The following is a 20,625-nucleotide window of genomic DNA, read 5'->3' on the forward strand; positions in this document are numbered from 1 at the left end:
TTAACCCAGAGTTCTTCAAACTGTGGGGCGCGCCCCCCCAGGGGGGCGTGACACCATCCCAGGGGGGGCACGCACTCTAACCGAAAATCTTACATTTGTCTTTCACTAGAGAACTCCGGTAGAGGGGAGGGAGGGGAAATCATCGGGCCGACCAGCCCATGCTTTTCTCTGTTAATCACCGTCCCAGGAGGGGGTTAATTGTTAGAGCTGCGGTGGGAGGCAGGAAGTCTCCTCTGTTAAACCGAAAGCAAAGGAAGACAGTTCTGTTCCTTCGCCTTTGGTTTCAGAGGAGACTCCTTGCCTCCCACCGCAGCTGAAGCATTTCAGTTCAAGCCCTTCCTACATCAGAATTTATGATCAATCAAGCCTCATGTCTGCGCCGCCTCACAGGCTTTCCTTTCTTCATGTGCTGCTCAAGACATAGCTGCCAAGGTTTCAGATTGCTATGTGTGACATTTTTTTTTATTTCATTGCAGTTAAGAGTGACATTTCAACCACTGTAAGTGACAATTCCTCGCGAGCAAAACAAAGCAATGAAGTCCATGGGAATGGATAAATATTACGAATGATAACCTTTTGAGCTGTGAGAAACTCGAAAAAGATCTTTAAACTGCTGCAGAGCACTTCCTATCGATCAAAAAACATCTGCTTTTCATAACTAGGTGCATTTTGCACTGTTTAAATTGTAAGTGCATTCATTCTGCTAGGAAAAGAGAAAACTAGTAATCTCAGTATGCAAAGTGTTTAGGATTAACAAGTCACGTTTCACAGTGTTACAATTCACATGAAATACACAACAGGAAGCAGCTATGGATGGGCCACATTATCGTACTTGGTGTTAAGTGGCAATATCTGTATTGTATTTTCTTGGCTCGCGCAGGGTTCATACAAGAAGCCGAGATTTTTCCCCTCATCGGTGCATACTTTGCAGTGTTCTGAAAGCTGCGAAGTTAAAGATAACTGTCCCTTAATTAAAGTAAATAAAGGCAAAGTCCATTGTAAAATGTATAGACTTTATGAAGACAATCTTTTTTGATAATTTTGTCATGCTTAAGCCTTAAATCGTCACGAACAAATGGCCAGTATGGCAGTATTTAGCAACCTTAATAGTGAGTGGGAAACGCTGAATGTGCAAGAATGGCTCCAGTGTTGCTTTCCGGGTTCTCTCAATTCAGTGCTGCTGGCGTCCATAGCAAGGCAGGTGCACCAGAAGGGGCTCTTTCTCAGGGCACAAGGTAGTTGCAAGGCGACCAGCCTCAAGGCAGGCATTAGTTCAGTTATTATTGCTGTTGGCTGCCTGGTCCATTCGTTCACCACCCTCACCCATACCCTCTTCCCCCTCACCGTTTGATTTACCCATATACTGTTAGCTGGAGACAGACTGCATGACTGCAGTCCTTACTAACAGAGGGCATGCAGGCACTGCAGCTCTGAGCTGCTCAGAACTGCCAAGCCTTTTGAGCATTAAATGAAAAGAGTGCCACCTTGCTATGGGCCATACCAACATACCTCAGTGCTGCACGTTTGACCTCTCACACACCTGCTTCTGGTGTGTCTTCCCTTAGTCTTGTAACTTCACCATGACGTGGCCCAAGACACTGTGCCTGCAGAGGTGCCAGTAAAATGCAGAGTGGAGAAAACCGGCGCTAGCAGTTTTGACCCTAGCAAGAGGCTTTGCTAGACAGTTAATGACACTGTGGTGCATAGGCTTGGAATATTGGAGGTTCCAGGTATGGGCAACCATGAGCCTGCAGTGGACTGAGTACCGTTTAAGACTAGATGTGGAGCACAACCTGAGGATGGCAGTAGCAAATATCCATCCACATATTGACCGTCTGTGGTAAAAAACATGCACACCCGTCACATTTATGTTGGTGGTGTTATTATTAATCTATGTCATGTGTGGAACAAAGCATCCTTGTAAAAACAATTTGCACACATTTTATCTTGGAAAATTGTGTTTTGAACTGTATAATAAGGCTGTCATTTCACCACACCCACTCACAAGCCTGTAGTTTACTAAACATTCTTGTTGTGTAGAACATTATTTGACGGATATGGTTCGTGATATGCGCGTGGCAGTCGATTATGTAGTGTCCCAGATTCCACAAATTTTTGTCAGGTGGTGGGGGGGCCCAGCATCTAAAAAAAATTCAGCTGGGGAGGCTCAACCTACAAACGTTTGAAGACCTCTGCCTTAACCTCTTCCATGACAGCATGCACACGATTCCAAAACACCACCACATCAGGGCACTCCCATATGATATGGAGGAAGGTAGCAATCAAACCACACCCACGCTTGCACAACCCATCCACAGAATAACCCACACGCAGCAGCCGGGGACCTGTGATATAGATACGATGTAGGATTTATTATTGCACCAGCCGGGGACGGGCCAGAATCCCGACCTCTTTAGGAGAAGATATCGCAGCCTGCCAATCTTAATCATCCAACTCTAGTCCATCGCCTGTCCAAGCACCCCAAAGCTGCAAAAGCAAATCCGATCGATCGTTAATAAGTTTTTTGTATATTAGGGAAATAGTGCTATCCGGGATGTGTCCGCCAAGCACTCTATCCTCGAGAGGAGAAGATTCTGGGATAACGGTCACGGCTGGGAAAACCAAACCAAGCACGTGGCAGATCTGTATATAACGGAAATGCTCCTGATCACTAAGCGCATATTTAGACTTAAGCTCGTCAAAAGTCTTGACCCTGTTCTTGACCCAGAGATCCCCGACCCTACTAATACCGATTAGGTCCCACTTCTCGAAGCCCTTCGTAGTCCAAAGACTACCCAATCTCTCCGCAGAGTAAAGCGGGGTCGCTCTAGTCAACCTGTCCGACCACCCCATTGCTGCGTTTGCGCTACACCACACCCGCACCGCGACCCCGGTAGGTCCAGTTAGTTTCCTTCCAGTCGATTTGGAGTATAACGCCCTGTTATAGTTCCCTCCCGGCAGCTGCCATTTGTCCATTTCGAATGCAGGATTTGGAACAGGGCCGTACATGGCATGATTAATTGCACTCAATTGGGTTGCCCAGTAATAACGTTTAATGTCCGGCAGCGCGATGCCCCCATCTTACCAAGGCAAAGTCAACCTCGCTAGGGGAATGCGGGGACGCCCGCCCCATATCCACTTCCTCTGTAGGCTCTCAATCTCGCGAAAGTAACTGGCCGGTACAAGATCAAGCGTATTCTGGAGGGCATATAGAAATCGGGGTAGGGACATCATCTTGAAAAGAGCTGCCCTCCCGACCGGGGACAGCGGCAGGTCTCACCAAGCCGTCACGTCTGATTTAAGCCGAAGAAGCGGAGGAAGCAGGTTCCATTCATACCGAGCCGCGGGGGCTAGTGATATAAAGATCCCCAGATATTTAAAACCGGCCTGTGAGATCTGTATCGGGCAGACACGTGGCAAGGGGGGTACTTCCCCGGTGAGTGAATAAATACTAGATTTAGCCCAATTGATAACTAGACCAGAATTCTTCCCGAACGAACTGAGTACATTAAACAGTACCCCCAGTGACTTCCGAGGGGAAGTGAGATGGAACAGAATGTCGTCTGTGTCTAGCGATATGCGGTTTTCAAAGTCAAGGGACCACCTAATGCCTTTAAGCGACGGTTCCCACCGCAGCCAAGCAGCAAGGGGGTCTAAAGCAAGCGCAAAGAGCAATGGAGTTGAGGGCACCCCTGTCGTGTACCCCTCCATAGAACAAAGGATTCCGAGACCCTGCCGTTGACCGCCAGCTGTTCCACGTACAGGAGTTTAACCCAACCGATAAACCCGGGGCCAAAACCGAATTTCACGAGGGCCGCCCACAAACATGGCCATTCCACTGTATCGAAGGCCATCGTGGCATCCAAGGAGACCAAGATGGCCGGCTCGCGCAACGACTCCGCTCTCGCCAGGACGCCATGGAGACGACGCAGGTTAAGCGCGGTGTTGCGGTGGGGAATAAACCCAGACTGATCCGGGTGTATCAGGTCGCCGATCACCTTTATCAGCCGGTTTGCCAGAAGTTTTGCCAAGATCTTAGGTTCGGCATTCAAGAGTGATATCGGTCTGCAAGACGCACATAGGTCCCGGGGTTTCCCTTCTTTATGAATAACAACAATGGACGCTAGTCTATGATCTGGGGGAAGGGACCTGACCTCTCGCGATTCTAGAAACATCTCACGGAGGTACGACACTATTTTGTCAGGACGCCACTTATGCAATTCGATGGGGATGCCATTTGGGCCCGTAGCTTTTCCCGAGCAGGTGGAGCGGATAGCAAGCGCTATTTCATCATTAGAAAATTCCGCCTCCATAAGCTCTTTGTCAGAAACAGAAAAGCAAGGCAATGCGATATCTCTGAGCAACAAGTGCGAGTCCTCCTCCGGTCTGTCTGAGACTGGCACATACACCTTTTGGAAATGGTGTGCGAAACCCTCCACTATCTCAACAGGATCCACAACAATCACTCCATCCGCTCTCTCAATAACAGGCACAACACGATTCAGTCTTTCCTTTTTATCCAACCAGGCAATCAGTTTCCCCGCTTTATCTCCAACATCATACAGTTGCCCCTGTTGCTCACGACTCATAGCCTTGGCCGCATCAGTCACCAGAGCTCTGTAAACAAACTGTTTTAGGGATAAAGTGTGTAATTTATCCTGTGTGGCACCAGACTGCAGCTCTTCCTCAAAGTCAGTAATTTCAGTCTCCAGTCGTACCACCTCCTCATTCTTACATTTCTTTGCACAAGCAATCAACAACAGAGTTTGGCCACAGATTACCGTATTGAAGGCCTCCCATAGTGAAATGGAGGAAGACACCGACCCTACATTTTCAGCGAAATAATGATCCATAGACTTAACCACACCCGCCCTGGTTCTGGGATTATGAAGGTGCCAGGGATTAATCGGAGCCACTCGACCCTCCGCTCCCAGCTGTATATCAATAGAGAGCCACAGTGGGGAGTGGTCCGAAATACCCCTGGCGAGGTGTCTAACGTCACTCACCGAGACGGCCTGCGCCGCTGGCACAAGGACGTAATCAAGCCTAGCAAGGCTCCCATGTGCGCCCGAGTGAAAGGTGTATTGTGCCTGTCCGGGGTGCAGCAACCTCCAACAATCCACCAGACCCAGTGTCTCCAGGAAGTTACCCAGCCAAGATTGTGATTTTGCAAGATCCCTGGGGGGGCTGCGGTCCTCTCTACCACAGACAACAGAATTAAAGTCTCCACCCACAACCAAAATACCTTCGGGGAACCCCAACACCACTTTTCCCAAATCAGAAAACGTCGTAGTTTGTAAACCTGGCGGGACATACACAGAGTATGGAGATCGTCTTCCCCTCCCACTTGCCCATGATAGCAGCATATTGTCCCCTATCGTCTAGTATAGTATTGTCTATTTCCAGGCAGAGGGAGTTCCTGACAAGAACGCCAGCCCCCCTCGACCCAGTAGTGAATCCCGAAAGCGCTACCAGACGATAACCTCGCCTATTCATTGCAAGGCATGTGTTCCCTATCAAATGTGTTTCCTGTAGCAACACTACATCAGGGGAAAAATGTTTCAAAAACTGCAATACTATCCCCCGTTTTATCCTGTCCCTTAGACCGTTAACATTCCAACTTAGTACCGTCAGCCCACTACCCCCGATCCAAGAGATGAAGACCGATTCCCTCCCACAACGAAACGGACACCAAAGTCAAAATATGCAGTAATACGTAGCCTCGAAACAAAGTAATATAAAACAAAGTTCCCCCCACCACCCCCAAAGAAATTCTCTGAACACCCCCCACCCTGCACCCCTGCATTAGACAAAAAAGCCCCCCCAACTTGCAGTGTGCGCCTGTCTCACCAACATGAAACTAGTCTACAAAAAGAGAAAAAAAACCCTGAAGGAGGAAGAGTCCCGGTTCCCCTACCGCCTCAGGGTATTTACGAATATATACAAACTCAGTCATCGAACCACTGCTGCAAAGTCCATATAGCACGCATGCCGGTCGTCACTCACTCCTCCTGTTCCAATGGGCCACCGTCAGCGCCCCCGATTGCTCCGGGCGGTCTCGATGCGTTGGTAGAGTATCAAGCCAGTCGCTAACGACCTCCGGCCGATCAAAAAAGAGCGCCCGTTCATCGTATTCAATGCGTACTCGAGCAGGGAAGAGCATAGCGTATTTCTAGCCCATGTCTCTGAGTCTCCGTTTCACCCCCATGAATCCCATCCTCTGCTTTTGTACAGACTGTGTGAAGTCCGGGTAGAAACCAACAGTCACATTCTCAAATTTCGTGGGGCCATTGGCCTGCGACTCTTGCAGGATAGCGTCCCTGTCCCTCAAGTTGAAAATCCTGGCTATTATGGGCCGTGGAGGGGCACCTGGTTTATGTTTCCCACCTGGGACTCTGTGAGCATGCTCAACAGCAAAAAAGTGACTGAGGCCCTTAGGGGCCAGATGGTTCAATATCAGGTCCTCTACAAGGAGATCCGTCCTTAATTCAGTGGACTTCTCCGGAACCCCGATGATACGCACATTGTTGCGCCTAGCTCGACTTTCAAAGTCATCAAGCCGATGGGCAAACAAATCATTAGAGGACCGCAGATTACGAACTTCTGTTTGAAGATCGGACATGTCGTACGTGAGACTTGCGGTCTTAATATACAAAGACTTGACCCGCTCATTGGTCTTCGCTAGATCAGTCCTGATCAAGTTAACATCGATAGCCACCATGTCAAGCTTTAAAGCCAATGTTTCGTATTGCTGGCCCATGGATGTCTTCATGCTTGCAATGGCGCCCATGACGTCTCGCAGGGTCAATTCTTCCGTTGCTGAGGAGCCATCTCCGGTCTCGTCCAGAGCTTCACCAACACCACTGGGGGATCCTTTTGGAGGAGTGTAGCGATCCATAATGTTGGATTGGATGACACCCCCTCGGTGCGTGACTTTGGTGGTCTGCTTCTCGCTTTCTGGCTTGCTCGCCATATTGAGCGACGCGCGCCGGAGGGGCCTTTGGGACCTGGTTTGAATGGCTCCTCACAAATCTGACTTGTAAAGTCTAGAGGCGAGGCGCAGCGGGCAAGCGCTCACCCAGAGTTAAACCATGGGCCAACCGAGTCAAATGGTGGCTGGGTGCGACAGAACAGGACCAAAACCGAAAGTACTTCAGGGGCACCAGTCGACTTCCACTGGCCGTTGTTGTTCAATTGCCACCTGGGTATCTCGGGGACTCGAGTCCCGGGCTGCTCATCGGTGTAGGCCGCCAACTTTCGAAGTGGAGTAAGTCCGGTTCCCGGCAGCCAAATCGATTTCTGAAAAGAGCTTCTATGTCAGCAGGGTAATATCCATAAGAACCCGTCGTCTATATCAGGATCAGTGACAGGATATGTGCGGGAGGCGGCGAGGGTCTCGGGAGCCCTTTGCTCACGCGACCATCTTGGATGCGCGCTAAGCTCCTCCTCCTCTGAGAATAGACATTTTTCATTATTTGAGTACATAGAGCATTAGCAAAAGACAGATCGTTCCCAAAACCAATTACCTATTCTCCTAACATCCCTAACTAGATTCTAAAATAAAGTGCATTTCTTTGTAAAAGAAAAACAGAGTTAGGCAAGTTCTTACATATCGGGAAAATCAGCAATCCGACAGCATTTCAGCAGGAAATCGAAGAGAGCGATCCCCTATAGTAAAATCAGCACTTTTTATTCCTTTTTCACTAGCTCTATCTGACTAAAAGTGTATCTTTTAACCTAAATACGAATCCTGATTGGACAATTTTGGGGTGGATGAGCATCATTTCGTCATCGAAACTTAAATTTCCTTCTGTCCGCAATTTTCTAATGGGTCCTTTGTTTAATTCAGTGTCCGCCTAGTCCTGTTCCCTACTTGCAACGTTCCAAACATTTCCCACATTCTGTACCACTGTGCTCATCACTTGGCAGCCATCTGCACTTCCAGGTCAGTCTATCCTTGAACTGCTTTCACTCCAGGCACAAGTAGTTCGCATTCGAATGTAGTCTTGAACTCTCGCATGCTCAGTTCATTTGTGGCCACAATAATTGAGTGACTCCATTTTCTCTTAGGCCTCACGACTCAAAAATGGGAACAATCATAGAAACAAACATAAACAAACGTTAATTTTAAGTCAATTAACCCTTCTGTTTACTCCCCCCCCCCCCCTCTTACTAAGGATTTCCCAATTAGTATTTACGTAGCAAAAAGGTACATTTAAGCGCAGTATACTTACTTTATCTTCACGTTTTTACACAAAATGCATAAACAAAAGCACACATATGCCGCATTCCATTATCTAGAAGCTACTTATTAGTTTTAACATGACAATCACATAATTAGTTAATTATAATTGCAACATTAGCAAGATTAGTTTTCCCACGTGTATTTGTGTAGGCGCAATGCTTATTCTACGTTGATTATACATGCACAACGCTTCATTAATACAGGTTATTGTTATTGGAATATGATTTCACAAGGGGTACACAATTTTGTTTCACCGCCTTGCTCCATCACTAGTACTCTGCACTACCTAGTGCAGTGTTGTCGATTACAATATTTCGTTTAGTACAATGGACCAAATAGTGTGATGTGTAGGCTAGTGCAAAGTGCTGTCTTGTAAAGCACTGACTAATGCAGTGTGCTTAATTATATTGTCTGCCCTCAATTACAGTTCTCTCTGGTGCAGTTTGACATTTAGTATGGTGCAGAGACTAGTGTAATGTGTTTTGTAATATCACTCTACTGTGTACGACAGGTTAATGTCTAATAAAGTGTTCGGTTGAGTTTTTGGTGATACTGAGTACAGCGTTGGCATTAGTGTAATGCTTGGTGCATTACGCAGCATAGTACACTGTACTTTTTAGTGCAGTGTGCTGTCTAATACAGTGTGCCATGTAGTATAGTGTGCTTTTTTAAAGAAGTGTCTGCCCGGTTCTTGAAATGTAAAAATTAAACTGTAGTTACTTACTATCCTAGCCTGTCTGCTCTCCCGTTATAAATAATGCAATCCTCTGAGAAGTATCCATGATCTTCGTTTCACATTACAGAAGTGCTGGTGCTATCCTTTGACTTTATAGAAGTGCTAGTGCTCGTCCTTTCACAGGAAAAGTAGTGCTGGTGCTCTTCCTTTCACCTTAAAGAAGTGCTGGTGCTTTTCCTTTCACATTATAGAAATGCTGGTGCTCTTCCTTCCATACTACAAAATGCCTGGTGCTCTTCCTTTCACAGGAAACAAGTGCTGGTGCTCTTACTTTCACATTAAAGTAGTGCTGGTACTCTCTCTTTCACATTAAAGTAGTGCTAGTGCTCTTCCTTTCACATTAAAGTAGTGCTGGTGCTCTTCCTTTCACATTACAGAAGTGCAGGTACACAGTGCAAGACGGTAACGGCCCGTTTAAACCTCTGGTTCATTTGAATACAGTGTGTGTGTTCTAGTATAGTGCGCTATCTAGTGCTGTTTAGTATTTAGTACAGTGTTCTTTCAAGTGTAGTGTATACAGTACTATCTAATGCATTGTGCTATCTAGCTCCGTTTGGCCTAATACGGTAGGTGGTTTGTGCAGTGCACTGTCTCGTACAATGTGCAGTCTGTTACTATGTTGTGTCTAGTGTAATATGCTGTGTAGTGTGTGTTGGTGTAAAGTGGACTTTGTATTGCAGTATGCGTTAGAGATTAGGATCCTCTTTAGTGCATTGTGCTGTTAAAGTAATGTGCTACCTACGGTTGTGTGCTCTATAGTGCAGTGTGCTGTCTAGTAGGCTGTGTAGGCTAGTAAAGAGCTCTATCTAGTACAGTGTACATCCCCGGACAGTAAACTGTCTAATCCACTGTGAAAGTTAGGGCAGTGCGCTGCTAAGTAAGGTCTACCATTCCTCTGGCTAGTACAGTGTGTTGTCTAATAGAATGTACCATATAGTGCAATGTAGTACAGTGTTTTGTCTACTGCTGTGTGCTTCCCAAATATGTTAGAATTGAATGTCATGTGTTGTGTAGTATGCTTCATGTTGGTAGTGTGGTAGTGTCCTGCGTCATGTCTGTTACTGTGATGTAGGGCATCATGCGTCCTGTCTGGTAGTGTGGTATAGTGTAGTTTGTGTCATGTGTGGTTATGTGGAGTAGTGTAGCATGCTTCATATGTGGTATTGTGGTGTAGTAGTATATGTTGTATGTGGTAGTGTGTTGTAATGTAGTATGTCCCATTTATGATAGTGGTGTAGTGTACTTTGGTCCATGTATTGTGTAATGCAGTATAGTATGCATTGTGTGGTAGTGTGGAGTAGTATAGTATGCTTCATGTATGGCACTTAGCTATAGTGTATCATGTGTTGTAACATGGTATAATGTGTCATGTGCAGTAGTTTGGAGAAGTGTTGCATGCTTTGTGTGGTAGTGTAGTGTAGTGTAGTGTGGTGTAGAGTAGTGTGTGTCAGGTATGCTAGTGCTGTGTAGTACTCCTCATCTGTGATACTGTGATGTACCATGCTTCATATGTGATAGTGTGGTATAATGTAGTATACCACATGGTACATGGTAGTGTGTAATAGAATGTCCTGTCTATGTAGTGCAGTGTGCTCTTTGGTTTAGTGTGTGCTCTAAATGAATGCACACATTAGTGTAGGAAGCAGTCTTGTGATGTGCACTCTCTAGCACAGTGTGCTCCTTCCAGATGTGGTTTAGATTAATCCTATAAAAAAAATGTAGTAATTGCAGCCTGTATTTGTGTCATTAATTCTCTAATTATGAATTTCTTCTCTGCAGTGACGGTGACTCTGGATCCTGACACAGCTCATCCTCGGCTCCTCCTGTCTGAGGGAGGGAGACGTGTGAGAGGCAAAGGCACAACACAGAGCCTGGTGGACACCCCCAAGAGATTCATGTGCTGGCCCTGTGTGCTGGGGAGCGAGGGGTTCACCTCCGGCAGACATTACTGGAAGGTGCAGCTGCTGCAGGAGGGGGATGCATGGATTTTGGGGGTCGCAGTAGAGTCTGTGAACAGGAAGGGATTTGTCACATGGTCACCTGAGGAGGGAGTCTGGGCTGTACAGTGGTGGAAGGGTCACTACAAGGCTCTCACCTCCCCGCCGACCGCTCTGTCCCCTCGTGAGAAGCTCCAGAAGCTGGGGGTGTATCTGGACTATGAGGGGGGATGGATGTCCCTGTACAATGCTGACTCCATGGAGCTTCTCTTCACCTTCTCGCAGGCCCGCTTCACAGAGCGGCTCTTCCCATGCTTCTACCTATGGGGAAGGGCCGAGGTGATGCTGGTGTGAGATGTAGTGTTCAAGATGCCCTCCCATCAACCCCCAACACCCAGGAGCAGAGCAAAGGCAGAAGTAGTGGCTGCAGACCCTGCCATTCATCATACCCACCCACAGACTTCAAAAATGAGGCTGTTTCTGGCCATAAGCGTGGGTGAGGTTGGTGTAGGTGGTACAGTTGCCAATCTACAGCTCGCACGAAAATGAGCCAATTATCCAAAAGCCCTTTCGAGAAGCTTAAAATATGAACATATCGCTGATGTCTTTCCCTGTAAAAGGCTGCAACCCTACTCAGCGTTGCTGACCCTCTATCTTCACCCCCTCCTGTAATGAGGCAAAATAAGCAATAAACCAACTGAGATGGCTGGAGCTTCCCAGGCACAAGGAAGAACTCCAAGTCTGATTATAAGATCTAGACAGGAGACAATAAGCAGATGGGATGTTGGGCACAAGTCAGAGCTGCAAGGCATAAATCACTGTCACGCTTCATTCCAGGTTTCTGATAAGTAAATGATGGTTTAGCCTGAGGCATCCTAGTGAAATGCCCAGGTGTATTTGATGTGGACAAAAGGGCTTTTTACAAAACCTATTCAGAAACAGATGTGCGTTGAGGGATGGGAATCGTTGCCCCTCTTCCGACACACAGGAAGGCTCTGGACAGAACTCATTCAGATATAGATGAGCATGGAGAGGTATGATCTTGTATACCCTCTTTACTGCCACAGGCCTCCAGCTTCACTACAGTGGATGGAGACTGGTAGACCTCTTTCTATAAGCACCACAGCGAGGACCCATTCACCCTTCTCCTTCTTATAGCAGGAGGGCAAATTGTTGGGATCTGTGCACCATCATCACAGGAGTCAGTGATCGAATGTCGTAGTGTGGAGAGAGGCTTGTTGAAAAGCGTGCACCATCATCACAAGAGCCAACGATTGAATGCCATACTGCATTGCAGAGTGAGGCTTGTGAAGAGGGGCTCACCCTCCTCCTAACCAGAATACTGTGATTAATGTGATGCTGCCATGCACAGGGAAGCTGAAGAGAAGTTTACATTCCCTTGTTACTCCCGATCTTCTCCTTTCTTTACTGCCATCGTTTTCCCATCACATCCCTTCTCTCTCTCTCTCCCATTTCTTTCTCCTACCACTTTCTTCTCTCCCTCCTGTAGCTGCCATTGAACCGCTGTCCTGTGACTGCCCGTCTCTATCATGTGATGACTTTCCTTTCTCTTCCCCTCTTTGCTCTGTGTTAATACATTTCCCGTCCTTTCTTCCTCATCCATCACTGGTGCGGTACCTCTGGTCTTCGCTCATTCCCTCTATATCTAGCCCTGTGTCTCATTCTCTTCCTCTCGCTGCCATTATCTTTCCTCCACTCCATTGCTCCTGTCCTCTATTCCAGCAGGGGGCTCTGGCTACCAGACCTAAGCCTTATCCTCCCACCTCCCTGTTTTCTGCCTTTGCCTCAGAGCCAGTTAAGTCTTTGCCTCAGACACTGGCGAAGGTTCACTATTGTGGACATAGTCACCTGCTCCATTTTCCTTTTCCCTTCCCTCTTTCTTCACGGGATAATGGATAGTTGGTCTGAGCACCAAGGTAATGTTTACACTTCTATCTACAGGGTCTATGTTGCGCATCCTTCTCTAAGGAAGTAGAGCATGTAACTAATAGATGTGTTCATTGTAGATTCTAATGGCAAATATATATTTTTTTCATTTAATTTCTGTCACTTTTTTGATTGTCTTCTAATCTGGTCATGTTCACAGTTTTTATATTTAATGTGTATTTATTGATCATTGTATCTGACTAAGTAGGTACAGTTAGAGGCCCTGATGATGCAACTTTGTTATGAAAAAAAATTTCAGAAATTTTACTTTGTTGATTACGAATAAAGAATTCTTCTAAAAAAAGAATCCTTATGGAATATCCTGCGTTATTTGTTAGACCTATTGATGGTTCCTCTCACACGCCCCACCACAACCCCTACTTTCTCCCTGTTTATCTCCGTGGTCAGTCTGAATTGATTTTAGGTTCCCTAGAGCCCTGGATAGTTATGGAGCGAGGTTGAGGGTAGGACTTGTCGTCTTGCTTCATGACCAGCCTTTCTCTGCCCTGGCCCGGCCTCCACCAGGCACATTGGTGGGTGAAGTGCTGGATGTGAGGACTGCTCGGGTGCTGGAATTCTTGAGTGTCAACTCGGAGTTGAGTCAATATTTGGGGGTTTTCCTGACCTCTCTGGTCTCCAGCTTTGAACTGGTCAGCTACTTATGCAACAACATTGTGTAGCTTGCTGCCTATATAGGCAAGCGCAGCAGTGCCCCACATAGAGGGAGTGAGCACATATCAGAACAATGCAAGTGATACATCAGGTGTTTGCCGGGTCACTGTTACCCCGATGTCTCAATAGTGTCCCCTGGACTCTTGCTCCCATCATGCCTGGCACTAATCACTGGTCTCTCAGACTGAGAGGTGCAATATATAGCATGCTACCTTCTCTCTGCGTACACTCGCTGCCCACTCCATGTAACGGGTATCCCGTCAGCCATATTAAGTGCCATATGGTATGAGCTTTCGAGTTGCTACAAATGATCCTTCAAGCTCTGGAATGTATTCATCATGCACCATTCTTGCAAAACATAACACTGCGACAAGCCAACTCAGGAATGATAATAGCACTATCCAAACATCAGTCTGTTATGATGTAACTAGTGATGTTGTTACTTGCCTTGTCTCTCCTGTGTTAATCTTACCTCATTGTAGAATTCTTATCATTCTATGTTCTTAAGAATGTCAGGCACTCAGCACTCGACATCAGGCAGTTCCTGCTCGATCGTCAAGGGTGTTTGATGCCAAGTTACTCTCTCTGGAATAAATTACTTAATTTCCATCAGAAGTGTCCGTGTTTCCATCACAATATTTTTGGCGACATCTCAAGTTTCCTCAATGTTCTTTAGAGAGGGCTTGGTGATCCTGGTGTTGTGCGCTCTCTTGCTGTTCGTGTCATTTTGACTGTCTTCTGCTGTCTCACCGGAGTAGCGTTCGTCGTTGGAGTCGGAGTTGGAACTTAAGTTTGTTTCCCTGAAGGTAATATTTTTCCATTATAAATATTTGGGAATTCACGGAGGGATCCTTAAGTGCAGTGCGCTCGAGCGCAAACCAACGGTCGGCATCTGCGTCACCTGAGTGCTGGAATGCATCCGTGTCTTTGAGTGAAACGCACAACGCAGTATACGCGTGCACCATCACACGTCACTTGGTGTGCCTTGTCACACATTACGTTGCGTGCGGCCATTTTGGTGAGTTGCTGAACTTCATTTTCATCGGAGATTTCTTCAGACTGTTGTTCTTTGACCGGAGGTGAGTTTGCAGTCCTGCTTGAGTCTGCTGTTGTGGATCGTCACTCGCTTCCAAGAGACTTGACTTTTCTTTGTTTTAGACATATGTTTGTGCAGCATTTCACGGTGATCTGCACACCTGGCATTTTAAAGACGCTTGACTTCTCTTTGTTCAAGACGTGTTTTGTGCAGCACTTCACGGTGATCTGCACACCTGGACTCTATTTTCATTATTTTGTTTTCTCTTCAGATTTCAGGATTTTGTTTAGCTTCTACAGTTTAATTTTAGTATTTTTGAAATGTGTAGGCCCAGTCCAATGTAATTATGCCACCATTTTTTTTATCCAGTCCTGGTTCTCCTGAAATTTTTTGGGAAGATTGGTTTTGCATTTTAGAAAATTATATAGTGGCATTGGATGGTGTTAATTTCTCTCCTGCAAGAAAGACACTTTTATTGATTGCTTTAGGGCAGAGGTATTCAAACTTTTCCAGGTTGAGCCCCCCCAGCTGAATTCCCCCCGATGTTGGGCCCACCCACCACCGACCGAAACCTCGGGAATCCGGCACACCACATGATCGACTGCAACGCGCACACCACGGGCCATATCCGGCAAACAATGCTCAACACAACAAGAGTGCCTAGCAAACTGCAGGCCTGTGAGTGGGTGTGGCGAAACGACAGAGGCGTACCACACAGCTCAAAACACAATTCTCCAAGGCAAAGGAAGTCATCACAACCCTCCCCATCCATCATGTACACCTTGTCATCCACCAACTCCCCCACCATTCATTCCTTCCCTCCATCTGTGCCCCATCCACATCCAAACCCCTTCAACCACTTGCAAACCCATCCACCATCCATCCCTCCATCCATCCATCCCCTCACCCATCCATCATCCATCCATCCCTTGACCCAATCCATCCCCTCACCAATCCATCCACTCTTCCACCCATCCACCCACTCCTCCATCCAACCACTCACCCTTTCACCCAAGCTATCCTCCCACTCATCCATCCACTCCTCCATTCATTCTTCCATCCACTCCTCCATTCATTCTTCCATCCACTCCTCCATTCATTCTTCCATCCACTCCTCCATTCATCCATCCACTCCTCCACCCATCCATCCACTCCTCCACCCATCCATCCACTCCTCCACCCATCCATCCACTCCTCCACCCATCCATCCACTCCTCCACCCATCCATCCACTCCTCCACCCATCCATCCACTCACTCATCCATCCAACCACCCACCCTCTCACCCATCCAGCCATCCCCCCACCCATTCATCATCCACCCAGTCACTCATCCGTCCACCCACTCATCCATCCATCCATCCATCCACCCACCCATCCATCCCTCCCGCTCTCCACCCTCCCCCACTCATGCATGCACTCTCTGACCCATCCATCTCCATGCTCCTCTCCTCGCCCATCTATGCACACACCTGCCCATCCACTCTGCCAATCATTCATCCATGTCCTCACTCATCCATCCATCCTCCCCCTCTCTCTCATTCCCCCCTCACCCAGCCACCCATCCCTCCATCCACCCTTCACCCACTCATCCATCCACTTATGAATCCATCCATTGACCTCTCACCCACCCCTTTACTCCTCCATCCAACCCCCGTCCATCCACCCTCCCCAATCACCCATCCATCCCCACATCCACCCCTTCACTCATCCATCCATCCATTCATCCCTTCACCCATCAATACATCAATCATCCATCCATCACCTCTCTCATCCATCCACCCACCGACTCGTCCACCATCCACCCCCCATCGATCCATCCACCATTTCACTGATCCATCCATCCCTCCACCCCTTCACTGATCCATCCATCCCTCCACCCCCACAGCCACCCCTTCACTCATCCATACATTCACCCCTTCACCCATCAATACATCAATCCATCCATCCATCACCTCTCTCATCCATCCACCCATCGACTCGTCCACCATCCACCCCCATCGATCCATCCACCATTTCAATGATCCCTCCATCCCTCCACCCATCCATCTACCCTTCCAACCATACACACATCCATCCACTCCCATCTATCCCTCCACTCATGCATCCATCTTCTCTCCCACCATCCACCCCTTCACCCATCCATCCCCTCCACCCATCCATCCCCTCACTCATTCATCCACCCCCCCACCCATACATCCACCATGTCACCCACACATCCACCATTCCACCCATCACTCCACCCATACATCCACCACTCCACCCATACATCTATTCACCCACATGGCAACATAACTGACGTCTGGTGGCCGGCTCCACCCGACATCCCTCGCTCTCCCTCTAGCTGCCTCTGTCTCCCTCGCTCTCCTCATGTCTCCCTCGCTATGCCTCCCTCGCTCTCCCTCCCTCTGTCTCCCTCGCTCTCTCTCACTATGCCTCCCTCGCTCTCCCTGTCTCCCTCACTCTCCCTCTGTCTCCCTCCCTCTCTCTCACTCTGCCTCATTCGCTCTCCCTCTGTCTGCCTGTCTCCCTCGCTCTCCCTCAGTCTGCCTCTGTCTCCCTCCCTCGCTCTCCCTCTGTCTGCCTGTCTCCCTCCCTCGCTCTCCCTCTGTCTGCCTGTCTCCCTCCCTCGCTCTCCCTCTGTCTGCCTGTCTCCCTCCCTCGCTCTCCCTCTGTCTGCCTGTCTCCCTCCCTCGCTCTCCCTCTGTCTGCCTGTCTCCCTCCCTCGCTCTCCCTCTGTCTGCCTGTCTCCCTCCCTCGCTCTCCCTCTCTGCCTGTCTCCCTCCCTCGCTCTCCCTCTGTCTGCATGTCTCCCTACCTCACTTTCCCTCGCTCTCCCTGTCTGCCTCAGTCTCCCTCGCGCTGCCTCCGTCTCCCTCCCTCGCTCCCCCTCTGTCTGCCTGTCTCCCTCCCTCGCCCCCTCTCTGTCTGCCTGTCTCCCTCCCTCGCTCCCCCTCTGTCTGCCTGTCTCCCTCCCTCGCTCCCCCTCTGTCTGCCTGTCTCCCTCCCTCGCTCTCCCTCTGTCTATCTGTCTCTGTCTCCTTCCTCCCTCCCTCTCCCTCTTCATCTCACCATGCCTGTGTGTGCCCGGGCTGACACAGCTTCTGGGCACACACACACACACACTCAGCCAGCCAGCCGCACCCGAGCACTTCACACCTCTTTAAGAGACCATTCGCATGCTAATGAGCTTTGTTCAGCTTTTAGGCCCCTGCAGCCCCAATCGCCTCTACATCGCGCTGCCACAGGGACAAAGGAACGGGCACAAAGGGTATCGGAGTGGAGCGCGCGCCCCCCCTGGGATGGTGCCGCGCCCCCCCCAGGGGGGCGCTCTACAGTTGGAAGAACCCTGCTTTAGGGAGTGAGGGTCAGCGCATTTTTAAGTATCTTCCAGTTGCCATGGGTCCTAATGGACAACCCATGGATAACTAATATTTTGAAGCTGTCAAGAGACTGGAAATTAGATTTGCAAAGGAAGTTAATGTTGTCTTAGCCAGGTATAAGTTCTATGCTCAGCCACAGTCGGAGAATGAGAGCATTGATGATTTCATATCTAGATTACGTGAATTATCTGTGAAGTGTAGGTTTAGTAATATGTGTGAGTTAATTTGGGATCATTTAGTGGTCCAGTGTAATAATAAAAAAATTCAAGAGTGATTATGGAAGCCATTGATTTGGCCAAGGTGATTGAGGAGTCACAGATTTGCATAAAAGAAATTAGCAAGAGATAAATTAAGTAGTGAGATAGCAAGTACCAGTGTTGATGCAGACTTGGAGGTGAATGCTGTTTCTAAAAAAAAGAGTGCGAATGTGTTTGGGAATAGTGTGAAGTTCAAAAACAGAGAATGTTCACGGTGTGGAAGCCAATATCATTCTTCTGATTTTAAGAAATGTTTTGCGATTGATCAAAATTGCAACAAGTGTGGCAGTAAGGGGCATTATTCACGCATATGTAAGTCTTCGGACTCTTGGGAGAAATCTAAGTTTAAAGTGAATGTTGTACAAGATGTCGTTGAACAGCAGATTGCTGGAAAAGGATTGCAGCTCTGGGAGAAGAACTTTATCTTAGTCTAGTTAGTGAAATTGACTCACGCAGATTAATTAGACCTGCTAATTTTAATGTGTGTGGTAAAGATGTTTCATTGATGGTCGATTCTGGATCTATGTTTACAATCATACCAGAATCTATTTTTAATTCACTTTGGGTGGGTGTGTCCTTGTCTAAAAAGAATATCCATCCTATCGGTTACCAAGGGGAACCTATTGACATCCTAGGTTTCATGAAAGGTAATATCAAATTTGGCAGTAAGTGTATTGAAGGCAAGGTTTACATATCCAAAGATGGCCCTCCAATTCTTGGGTGGATGCACCAGTTTGATTTGTGCATAATTATCAACCCCAAAGCGCCATATCAAATTATGGTGGTGGATGAAGATGTTCAAATTGATCAGATTCTGCAAAATGCACATAGTCTTTGATGAAAATGTGGTTGTGTAAAAGGTTATGTGCACAAAATTGTTCTTAAATCCAATGCAACAAACTTAGGAGAGTGCCTCTTTCAGTAAGCGGTAAGCTCAAGGATTTGTTGGATGACTTACTAAAATCGGGAGTAATTGAACCAATTGAGGCTTCAGCCTGGATTTCACCAGTAGTTTAACCCTTAAGGCGGATGGCCGTCTAAGATTTTGCATCGATTTAAGATCACTCAATCGAGACATTGTTATGGCTACTTTTCCGTTGCCAAACATCAATGAATTGTTGCAATCTATAGGTGGTGCCTGGTACTTTTCAAAAATTGACTTGAAGTGCATATCATCAAATTAAACTCCACCCAGATTCCAAGGCACTCACAGCGTTCATCACCTCTGAAAGCACTTTCCAATTCACACTCATGCCGTTCGGCCTCGCGTCGGCGGTGTGTCTTTCACAGGATGATTAGTGGCCTTTTTAAAAATCTAAGGGGTGTCCTCTTTTTTCAAGATGATGTGCTGATTTCTGTTAAAACTGTTGAAGAGCACAACTGTGTTGAAGCATGTGTTATGGAACTTGGAGCACACTTGGAGAAGTGTGGCTCACTGGTTAGAGGAGGCATCCCCTGAAGCAGAGGTCAATTGGGTTCAATTCCCGATGCGGCAGGGTCTTGAGCACAATTGTCCACAGACTCGATAATTCTCGCTTCGGTGCCCACTCTAATCACGGATTCACACTCTGCAACTCTGGGCATTAGCTTTCCTAATCTCCACAACGCCCCCCCCCCCGCGGCAGGATGCCTGGCTTTCACCTTGGGGATGCTCAGTACGGGTTATCTCACAGGGGAAAAAGCCAGGACGGGTTCCCAAGGCAAGCGCCGAGATGCCCTAGGGTAAGTCGAGCGCTATATAAGAACACACATACATACATTGGTTTAACGGTTAACAAAGAAATGCAAGTCCTTGACTGAAGAGATTGAGTATTTGGGGTATACTGTATCCAGGGGTGGTTACACTCCCAAGCATGACTTATTATTTGGCCATAAAAGATGCACCTCCCCCGAGAGATAAAGACCAATTGCGATCTTTCTTAGGCCTAGTGGAATTTTATTCCAAATTTGTGAAATCCTTTTCTGATATTGTTGAACCATTGAGGTGTGTGTTGCGGAAAGGTGGTAAATTTTGTTGAGTGAACGAACAGCAAACTGCTTTTACCACTGTTAAAGACAAAATTTGTGGTGCGGGTGTCGTAATTTGATAATGGCCGGGTTAGCGCTTGGCTTTGCTACACGTTATTTCCCTAAACTTGGCCTTATTCGAAAAACGCCATTTTGTATGCTACGGCGGCCATTTTAGGGAATGAGCGGCCTCGTGGTCAGCATGCCCTTTAGTCCTTTGTCCGTGCCGCTGACCACTTGAGTTTGCCCAGCAACAGGCTATTTTTAGTAACGGTCAAGCCTGTACATGCGCAGTCCCAGCTGACCAGTCACCCCTCAGGAATGTTCCGCCAAACTGACCAGTGGAATTGTAACCCCTCCCATGAGTTGGCTGTGCTCCAGAAATGACCATATATGTACATAAACTCT

The 20,625-nt window shown here is 47.6% G+C and overlaps 1 protein-coding gene across 1 annotated transcript in view; it reads left to right on the forward strand.

Moving 5' to 3' along the window:
- Positions 1-13,172, forward strand: part of LOC147710248 (E3 ubiquitin-protein ligase TRIM39-like) — a 169,858-nt gene extending 156,686 nt beyond the window's left edge. The window contains exon 6 of the mRNA XM_086920923.1: positions 10,761-13,172. Within this exon, the coding sequence (XP_086777049.1) occupies positions 10,761-11,272 (512 nt within the window). The 3' untranslated portion in view covers positions 11,273-13,172. The remainder of the gene's footprint in view (positions 1-10,760) is intronic.
- The last annotated feature ends 7,453 nt before the right edge of the window (positions 13,173-20,625 follow it).

Source organism: Lissotriton vulgaris, chromosome 5, assembly GCF_964263255.1.
Source record: "Lissotriton vulgaris chromosome 5, aLisVul1.2, whole genome shotgun sequence".
Taxonomy (NCBI): Eukaryota; Metazoa; Chordata; class Amphibia; order Caudata; family Salamandridae; genus Lissotriton; species Lissotriton vulgaris.